A 10,952-nucleotide genomic window follows, 5' to 3' on the forward strand; every position below is an offset into this window, starting at 1 on the left:
GTACATGTACAGTATGTAGGAACTCCCACTATTCAAATAGTTATCTTCACATTCAATGAGGAAACTCTGCATGATTTACACTGTGGATAAAGTGCCAAGGAACTAACTGAACTTACATTTAGTATAGTTTTCACTCATCCACCTACTGTACATATAGCTGCTACCTGCACAGACTCTTTCTGAACACTGTCTCATTCTAACTTTAAAAAAAAAAAGGTTTCTTCTTCTTCTTCCTCTTAATCTGCCTTCTTCACTTTTGAAGATTCTTGCAGATGAAAGGGGTGTGTGTGTTACAAAGGACGTGAAGTGCTGGGTGTCCTATGTACATAAGGTGCAAGTAAAAAATCTTCTAGTCTGGTTCTGGGTTTAGCCACTGGCTTGAAATTTGTCAGTATTCAACGAAATGCTTCTACCAATGGAGCCATTTAGGTTTTCTCTTATACTGCATCTGTTTTTCCTCAAACAGTATTCATAACCTATTTACTTACTTGCTCATCTGCTCACTTACATCAAAAGATATTTATGCACTTTGAATCGAACCGTAGGGACCAAGTTTTTGGCGGTTGATTTTTGTTGGGTCGATCATTTATAGCTAAACTAGCGGATTCACAAATGCTGCACATGTAGCAAAAAGGAACACGACAGAGAGCAATTTATTTTGTACAGTTTACTTTTTCGTACTAATTCAGGTATGACGTCAATACCGTTTACTGACTTAGACATCATGTTGTGTCAGGTTTTGATATATTCCAGGACTGGCAGAAGTAAAACCATAAACAACATACATTCTATAATAAACAATGTCTTTTATATCGATATAGATTCTAGATCTAGACCTACTCTAGTTTCTATTCCTGTCTTCTAGCCTAGGTCTAGATCTAAATCTCAAATTTTAAATTATAAAAAAATCTTGAACTCACCTGTCTGGTTTTGCGGAACTTTTCAAATGCAACTTGGAGACTGGATTTCTTCTTCACTTTTTTTTTTTGTTCACCATCATTACCATCAGTCGGTTTGGCATCTCCAAAGCCGTTTGTGTTTGCTTGCAATTCAGCCTTTTCAGCCAAACCTTTTGAGCTAGATTCATCCTCGAAGACGTCCAATACAAAGGCATCACATTTCTTCTTTTTCTTGAGTCTGATTTCGGATGTTTGTTTCGTTGCCATATTTTCACAATTCCATGTGTCTACTTGCTTTTCTGACAATGGAGTCCTTTTGACATTAGCACAATTCATTTCATGCAAAGCAACACATGGAAAACCACATGTGGGACCGCCCAACCGGCACCTGAAATTGAATGAAATAAATGTACATGATAACATTAATAGTCATACAGCGACTCTGCAGTCCAATTTAAGATGTACGTTATTTATGCAAAATATATATCAAAATGAATCCGGGCTAACTCGGCTCAAAGATAACTCGGCCCAGCTGCAAAAACAGTCAGTTTTTGTCATTTTATCCTAACCTTAACACTAACTCTAACCACTCCAGCAAAGCACAGAGAGTCAATGCTAATGCGTATTGACCTCTAGCACTGCACTACGTGTTAATAGGTAGCATTTGCATTCATGAATAGACCATACACTCTTAATACACAAATGCACACAATCATGCCGATGTGGCTGATCAGCAAGTTTGACAGTAGACTTACAATTTGAATTTTTTAATTATTCTTTCTAACATCGGTAAGTTAAAAAAATTGTATTTCACTGCCATTTAGGCGACATCAATTGTCACTAAATTACTGATTTCGAGTGAAATCAGTTGAGCTTTGTACAGTGGTGTTTGAAATGTTGAGAATCAATAGCACAGCTTTAATACACAGCCAGGATAATAATGCAGCTATGTGTGACTCTACCCCAACCCTAACCATAACCCTTATTGCCTTAAACCTAACCCTAACCTAAACCTGCAAAACCTGACAGTTTTTGCAGCTGGGCCGTATATCAAAATATTATTCATCGCTTTTTTCTTTTGTTCACCATCAACACTATTACTGAATATCACTCGGTTTGGCATCTCTAAAGCCGTTTGTGTTTGCTTGCAATTCAGCCTAGATCTATTTAGTTTCAGGCTTTTATTTATATTTTCAGCCTTTCACTCAGGCTTTTCAATTTCACTTTCACTCAGTCTCAGTTTGACTGAGTTTCAGCCAAACTTTTAGCCAGATTCATCCTCGAAGACATCCAATACAAAAGCATCAAACTTCTTCTGTTTCTTGAGTCTAATTTTCACAATTCCATGTGTCTAGATCTACTTGCTTTTCTGACATTGAGTCCTTTTGACATTAGCACAATTCATTTCATGCAAAGCGACACACGGAAAACCACACATGGGACCGACCAACCGGCACCTGAAATCGAATTAAGGAAATATACATAAAACAGCGATTCTGTCCGATTAAAAATAAACGTTATTATGCAAAACATATCGAAATCTTATTCTTAATCAGTTACATTTAAATTCAGATATCTTTATTAACTAGATGTCGTAAATTACACCAAAATATATTGATTAACTCACAGAAAGATTGTTTTGAATGAATCCTTGGTGAATAACAGAATGGGTCATGGTATGATGTTTGTGATTGGTCGGATATTTGAGCCTGCGTATCTTTTGACCAATGGCCGTAGACAACCTAACCAGCCAACTATCCTGCGTATACCATATTCCTATTAGTATTACTTCCATAGACCTAAATATACTTCTCAAACTGAGTATCATATTGAAATTGTGCATATTGATAAATGTATTTTTAACATGCACTTTAATGACTTGCTGTCCCTTCGGTGTTTCCTGGACAAGTTTCTATTACTACTAGTATTTCCTCAGCACTACATCCTGACTTATGGATCCCGGGATGGATCCTGCTGAGTATCGTCGTAGAAGTAGAAGTAGAAGTATAGTACCCAACAACTCGTATTGCATCACGTGCATAAATATATCATACTAGGTCGAATCATTATATTTGATCCAACTTCGATCTATGTTACTGACTTACATGATTATAATACAAGAAATAGCCGATTCAACTTTAACTTACCAGAAAGAGTAGGTAGTATTGGAAATTCGTTTTATTACAATGCCATAAAACATTGGAATTCCCTTCCCAATGGTGTAAAGGAAATAGAAAACTATGCTCATTTTAAGAGGAAATTAGAATACCTAATACTTGACAGTCAGATAAGAGAAGTAAATGACATGTTATATGATTGAAATTTGTATTCTTCTGCCGGTTCATACTTTTTCATTTTGTATATACTTATGTTTTCGTACGTTATAGAAATTCTACAAATTCATCATTATTTTCCTCTTCTTCCTCCGCCTCTTTTTCTTCTTCTCCTTCTTCCTTTTCTTCTTGTACTTATTATCATTTCTATCTTCAGTTTAATGTTGTTATTATTATTATCTTTAATAAGTAATTCTTTTATTTTTCTTTTCCGGCTGTTTGTAAATAATTATTACTATTTAAAGTTATTAATGTTATACATGTCTGTAAGGGACCCCACTGGAAATAAGCTCTCGAGCTTTCGTGGGTTATCCTGTTCAAGCTGACTTATTTCTGATCTGTTATTATTGTATATTGTTGTATGTTGGAAGCTTGTCGAATAAAAATCAATCAATCAATCAAAACTCAAAATATGTTTTCATCATCGTAGATGATCTATGTTTTAATTCGGCCTATAATCTCTCCTTTTTTCATGTTGTCATACATACATAGATGTATTTCACTTACAATTTCACATCAACCTATTTATTCATTTGTAGTTTTGTTTCCACAGGGTAGCATTGTCAGTTACAAAAAAAAAATTCTACAATGGCTCTGTTGGCCTAGACAATAATATAGTATGATACAATTAAGACTGAACTATATTATAGAAAATGTAAGTGCTAATTGTACGTTCTATAAACATTTACTAAATAATGATTTGAGGCAAACTAAGACTAATACATCAATATTCATAACTGAATGCTACACGCCTAAAAACAAAAAACAACAACACGGCGGCAACATGGGGGGGGGGGGGTAGTTGACCGCCTAATGAAATTCAAACGTGGTTTATTTCTAAAATTCGATGCCAGTGATTTACAAATGTTGCTCAAACGACACGATTTCCGGGCTTTTCTTCTCATTTTTGCCTCATGCCAGAGGCAGCACTTCCGATGGGAGTGTGGGGGGGGGGGGGGCACTGTTTCATCCACTTTTTCAGGTACCCACAAAAAGCTCCTTTTTACATACACTGTCGCTCATAATTTATAGTTGGAATATTTTTGTTTTACCCCATTTTATGGAATTATTTAAAAAATAATTAAAAAATAATAGATCTAGATAATAGTATACATTCTCAGATTTTATTGAATAAAGTAATTTGACAATGTGTGTTTTGTGTGATTGCTAAAGCATGTGTATGCTACTATGCTTATCAACTAGGGGACCTACGCCCTTAAGTCATAAGTGGGCACTAATATAGCACATCGACACGTTTTTGATCCTGGGGCCTCACAGTTACGAGGTCATTGCTTCGTCACTGAACCATGACTGTACGCAGCGGGGGCTAGGGTAGGGGGCAGTTTCCATAAATTTAAAAAAAAAACAGAAAATGCAATAAATTTTCAATTATTTATTGCATTTTACCCCGGTTCCCAACATAAAAAAAATCCTCTGTGTGCCCATGCCTTGAGCCATAATGCATGGCCGTCCATTTTCACCTCTGAAGGCTCTGATAATTGCCCTTTTTATTTTGACACGAGCACCTTTTCTTTTCTAAAAACCATCCTTTTTCCTTTTGATAGGTACCTACTTTCCCTTTTTCGATAACATGCACCCCTAATTGTTCCCCTAGAGCTCGTTTGCTACGCTCGCTCGCATTTATAGATGTCTTAATTATGTTACTTTTAAGTCTTTCTTTATTAGATTGTGCTTAATACTCATCAGGTTTTTTTTTTTTTTAGGGGGGGGGGGTCTTCTTGATAAGATGTAATTTTTTGCACTGGGATCTCACTAATCATACAATTTTGCTCGCTCGCTTCGCTTGCTCGAAAATTAATATTCAGACCATCACACCTAACTGCAAAGTATGTTGCTAAATTAAGCAGTATCTTGTAACACGTAAACAAAGAACAATATTGATATCATCTCTGGTATTGTAATCACAATCGTTACGATGTAGGGGTATATATATCAATGTCTAAAAATGGTGTAGGTTTTGTTGATCTTTCCCTTTGTAGGTGCCCCTTTTTTCCAGAAAGTGACCGTTTTTGTTGGTGCCCCCTTCCTATTTTGGAAGACGCTCCGCCGCCCCTGCATTATGCTACTTGGTGGTGATATGGATTGTGTTCTGACCCCCGAAAGTTTTTACTTATTACGGCACTGGATAACCCCAGGACACACCAGTGTCCCTCAATGAATGGACCCTCCTATGCCACTGCTGATAATAGCAATTGTTTTTACATGGTATTCTCTACCTCTTCGTCCACGGTTCCTCTTGTATCTCTCTTTCTGTCTTTGTATCTATATCTGACTCCAATCACCTGCCTCTCTCTCTCTCTCTCTCTCTCTCTCTGCCTGCCCTCCCTCACAATAATATTTAGCAACAAGTTACTTTCTTTGTCTTGCAGTAGTTTCCTATTAATTACGGCAGCAAATTAATTTGTTGATCAAAATTATATTCTACGCATACCAACTAATTTTAATATATTTTTTTTATGATATCATGACCTTTATTCATTTGTTCTGCGTACAAAAGGATTGTTTGGAGAAATTGAAAGTTGGAATATAAATATATATTAATGATGTACGAATATTTTGCCTTTATTTAAAAAAAAAACATTTTATCATTTCTAGGTAAACGATTTGAAAAGCCTAAATGGTCATTAGACCAACTTATAAGAAGACGAAATGAGTATTAGACCACGTGGACTGGGTGTAGACCAAACATCAATTCACCTGTAACATGTAATCTAATTGAATTGAATTGAATCGAATTTATTTCCACAAAACATGAAATAAAAGTGAAGTAGAGGGATAACAAAATTATAAATACTATTATCCAGGTTAATAGATGATACTGCTCTATAAAGTTAATATCCATTATTTTGTAGAATATGATGGTGCCAAGTTTGAGAAATAATACCAAAATAATTATGATGATAACTTTGATAAAACACGATCCAAGTACGCCTATTTTTTACGCCGACTGCTACATGAATGATGATGGCGCTGTGACGCGTTCTGGATATTACAAGAAAGAGTTTTTGTATCCCTTTTTCATGTTCTTCGAGTTCGGAAGAGGAAAATTTGAACTATTTTCAAAGAATGTTTATGGTAATGTCCTCATCAATTACCATTACATTCAACCATTGACCTTGATTTGATTTGAATTGATATATCTATTTCCGTTTCAATACAAACACATTTAACAAAGTAGAAATAAATTCAATAATCATTTCATTTTCATTTCATTTATTTCATTCTCCATAAAAACATCAAAACATACAAACATGGTATACAGATAAAAGATCGATTACAATAAAAATACAAAGAGAAGGGGCAAACAACATTTTATGTGAATGTGGGGTTAACAAAAAGGGCAATTAGCCTTATCAACGTCAACCCCTTAACAAGTATACATTGTATTGTTGAGAAAAGAAAAAAGGAAAAGGAAAGCCGAGAGAATCTAAACACCAATACAAAAGAAGAAAACAAAAAAAAAGGAAGAAGGGAAGGGGAGGGGGGAATACATTAAAAAGTGCATTTACTGAAACGTTACATCATTTATTTTGAGATTGAATACAATAATAAAAGATGGGATTTATACATTCGTTTAAAAATAATGACATAAAACAATGTGATAAAATTGTATAAATGACAAAATAGAAATATTGACGAAACATTGTTGACCTAAATACTATAAAACGGAGGGGTATGCCAAAGAAGCAAACCCGTAAAACTTAGTTTCATAGTATTCATAGAGAGTTTGGGTAAAATAAATTATAATAGTATTACAGATCCTTACGAGCACACTTTAGTTTGCTGCCATAAAAATCTGGAAATAAATTATTTAAATTTTAATCAGAGAGCGTTCTTCTTTGATGAAACATAGACTACAGAACACAAATTGTTAAAGGCATCGTAGTGGCATACAGCATCCGTAAGTGTCTGAAAGTAATCTGATACATGCTCCGGGGACGTTTGCTCCGCGTTTATGCTTCACTTTTGAAGGTAGAATGAGCGATTTGTAACGCTCATCGTAAACGCTCATCGTAATCGCAGTTCCACGGTGTACTGTTCATGCTCACTTCTCTTGCTCCTACAGGCAATTCTCCGTGTGTGGCCTTAATTGGTATTCCAGCTGGATTCGCAAACCTTCAATGTGCATGCAACGTAGACCCACTAGAGGTCAGTGCGTTGACCCCATTTAAACGCGTTTACAAATTGTAAACGCATCTTTTTGTGAGTTTACGATCGGCGATCGTGATCGCCGTTTTTCGGTGATTCTACAAAAGTGAGCATTGACGCAACGGTGTTTTAAACTAAACGCGTAACAGATGCCTGATTCTGGCCAGAAAAAGTGAAGCATAAACACGCCCAAAGATAGGGCAAGGAATATATATGGTCGTGGTTTGGTTTTAGGGTAGATTTACGGTTAGGTATATAGTGCCATGGTTGAAATCAGGAATTTAGTTAGTGTGAGAGGTTGTCCGCGGGAACAATTATTGTTGCCGGAGCACATTATAAAGTGTTGTGAGACTTTCGTAAAATCCACCTGTAGGCAATTTCGATCTGAGCCTTGTTTATCATCACTCATTAAACTGTGAGAACATAACGATGATACATTACAAAATACGAACATGAATTTGGTACATTATAATAAAATATTCAGACTGCCCTTAAATTAGTTTCTCGAAAGTCTTTGCGATCATGTTATCATCGTTTGATTAATCGCGTGGTTTCATCAAGCGATGGTTGTGGTTTATCTTCTATTGTCTCGGGTGGATAGTTCGGAACATCTTGATCAGGAGATGGTAGGGTTTCTTTCTCTTCTGGGATTCGACTGAGCAGTAAACAAAATGGCGAAGACACAAGAATGGCTATCGATAAGCTCCACATAGTCCTGTACAACAAAATGCAATATAAAAAAAGTAATTAGACTTGAGTTCGGTTTATGGTACGTCGCAATTAAAAAGACGAAGAAAGTTATTAAAAATAGAATATAATTTTACCCTCTAAATGTCATATCAATAAATTGTTTCTAAAGACACGCTAACAATGCGCAATGTCATTTATTCTCATAGTTTAAGATCTCTCTCATTCTCTATCTATATCTGTTTGTCTGTCTGATTGTTTGTTGCTCTGTCTCTGTCTCTGTCTCTATATCCATCCATCTATCTATCTATCTATCTATCTATCTATCTTTCTATCTATCTATCTTTCTCCCTCTCTTCAAGTAACAGACATTCGATTGAATATTTAGCCACCCCTTTTTTTCTTCATTATAAAAGTTCTTAAACAAAATCATGTAAAGATTTGGCTCCCGTTGCAAAGATTGACAAATTCTGCATTTTAAAAACGCTTTAAATGTGAATGAATGTAAAATACACGGCATTACAGCAGCTAGAAGTTCTATATAGCTCACATAAAACTTACCATTTAAATCCAATAAATCTAACAATAGAACCTGAAGCCAGCGTACCTGTAAGGAGAATGGTAATAACTAAGATTTATATTTTTATTTGTATTATTTTATTATTTTAGGGTAGCCGTTATCTAACCTCAACAATTAGAATGCTCTAATTAAGAAATCTGTTTTATGACGAATCTCCTTAAATAATCTCCTTTTTCTAAGTGACCCTTTTGGGTAGCATTGCAATTTTGTTTGAGAGAACGATCTATTGCTAATTTCTGTTTTGGTCATTCAACATTAAATGATAAAACTTGTCGTTTTATTAAAAAACAGGAGAAGAGGCTCAGAACGAGTAGCAGTTTTAGAGAGAAATGGTGAGGAGGGGGGGGGGGGTAAAATATATATTAATTTTAAATGGATTCAATGAGAACTGTGTCTGTTTAATACAAATCATGAACAAGATAAAACGTTACTTACCTATTGTGTACGCGAGACTAAAATTAAAGACTAAAAGGGCGGCAGCCAAGCTGTACGCTCCGTCATACCAAACGTCTACAATTTGATACATTATTCCCATTACGGTGCTATCAACAGTACCTGCCATTAAAGAGAAAGATAGGGTAAAAATATAGATTAGAATGAATGAGAAGGGGAGAGAGAGAGAGAGAGAGAGAGAAAGTGAGAGAGAGAGAGAGGGGGAGGTTAGAAAAGGAGGGGCAGAGTGATTTAATCATGGTCTCTATTGCGACTTACGGAAGTGAGTCCTGGGCCATGACTTGAATGACAGAAAGAGAGTTGATGCCTTTGAAATGTGGTGCTAAAGGAGGCTGTTACAGGTGTCATGGAAATATAAAAAGACAAATGTGTGGGTCCTGGAAAAGATTGGAACAGACTTGACCATCAGAAGGGGAATCATGGAAAGAAAACTAAACTATTTTGGGCACATTGTGAGGAGATCTCAAGGTGTTGAGAAGCAAATACTGCAAGGAGCAGTCGAGGGAAAACGGAGTAGAGGTCGTCCACCAATATCTTGGACTGATGATATCAAGAAAGTGTCTGGACAAGGAATGAAAGGTGCAACACAAATGGCAGGTGAAAGAGTTGCATGGCGTGCTCTCGTGAAGACCACAGCAGCGCTTTACAGCGCCACCTAAAGTTGATAATGATGATGTATCCGGCGTGGCCTATTATCAGTATTCAACTCACCAAATGCAAATCCAAGGAAGCACATAGAGGGAATCAAGTGCCAGATCCCGTGAGCTAGTGGAATCTATGTGATAAAACGTGAATAGTATTAATCAGTATAAATAATATAAAATTGTAACTACTACTTATTCATTTCCTACTGTTATACTTTTACTTCATTTTTTAATGATAGTATTGCTAATTCACATAATGAAGCCTGCATTTCAGACAAAACCATGAAGCGTCAGAATGATACAATAGACATAAAATATTGCTCTGCTAAGATAGTCAATATACAAATATACAAAGCTGCCAGAAATTATTTATCTGAGGAGGGACTGGCATAGTACTATTTTGTCCACGGGGGCGAAGCCTCGAGGAAAACAAGTAGGCCTAACTATTGCCAGTCCCTCCGAAGATATATAATTTCCACGAGACTTTCAAGCTAAATGCTTGGTATATTATGAAATATATAGATTAAAAGCAAACGTTGACATTCTTATTTTCTACTTTAAACCGTGTGAAACTTTTTTCTTGCACACCACTTTGACCTGATATATCGACACATGTTCCTTTCAATGACATGCTGACATTGTATTTGGATAAATATGTCGTACATGAGTATATAGTTGGTGTATTGGGTGAGCCGTTGTCAAGCTGTATACCGTAGTTGTCAAAAGTAACTATTAACTTAGAAAAAAAAATATGCGCACGCAAATAATATATTCATGAACTTGTCTAATTTAATTACTAATTATTTCTAAGTATCATTTGAGGTGTTCACGCTTGTACAGGCATTGCTTTTTAGTGGACCCCTCTGTTTCCAACATGTATTTCTACATTTGTTTTAAATGCTTATAATTGATTTGTAATGTTTTGTTGGAAACAAGAATAAATTGAAATTGAATTGAAATTAGTGCACGTATCTAACTTACCGTGGAAATACCAATGGCCATCGCTAACACCCCAACAAACATACACCTCCATCTGTGATTGCAGAGAGTGAACAGTTTTCTCCAAATTTTAATACTTTTATGCGACATTCAAAAATATGAATATAGACATACATAATAAGCACAAATTTTATGAATAAACATGTGAATAAAACGGATGATGAATTTCTAATATTGTAACAATTAA

At 35.6% G+C, this 10,952-nt stretch overlaps 1 protein-coding gene and 1 long non-coding RNA gene across 2 annotated transcripts; both read right to left on the reverse strand.

Moving 5' to 3' along the window:
• Positions 1 to 977: 977 nt before the first annotated feature.
• Positions 978 to 2,591, reverse strand: LOC115924784. Its single transcript, XR_004064436.1, has 2 exons — positions 2,527 to 2,591; positions 978 to 1,287 (listed from the first exon to the last, which is right to left on the reverse strand). It is a non-coding gene; the product is annotated as an uncharacterized LOC115924784 (long non-coding RNA).
• A 4,953-nt stretch (positions 2,592 to 7,544) lies between these two features.
• Positions 7,545 to 10,848, reverse strand: LOC115924785 (chromaffin granule amine transporter-like). Its single transcript, XM_030987614.1, has 5 exons — positions 10,748 to 10,848; positions 9,834 to 9,897; positions 9,105 to 9,224; positions 8,651 to 8,696; positions 7,545 to 8,117 (listed from the first exon to the last, which is right to left on the reverse strand). The coding sequence occupies exons 1-5, from the start codon at positions 10,787 to 10,789 to the stop codon at positions 7,931 to 7,933; spliced, it is 459 nt and encodes a 152-aa protein (XP_030843474.1). The 5' UTR covers positions 10,790 to 10,848; the 3' UTR covers positions 7,545 to 7,930.
• Between the last annotated feature and the right edge of the window lie 104 nt (positions 10,849 to 10,952).

Source organism: Strongylocentrotus purpuratus, unplaced genomic scaffold (genome assembly GCF_000002235.5).
Source record: "Strongylocentrotus purpuratus isolate Spur 01 unplaced genomic scaffold, Spur_5.0 spur5_scaffold_16, whole genome shotgun sequence".
Lineage (NCBI taxonomy): Eukaryota > Metazoa > Echinodermata > Echinoidea > Camarodonta > Strongylocentrotidae > Strongylocentrotus > Strongylocentrotus purpuratus.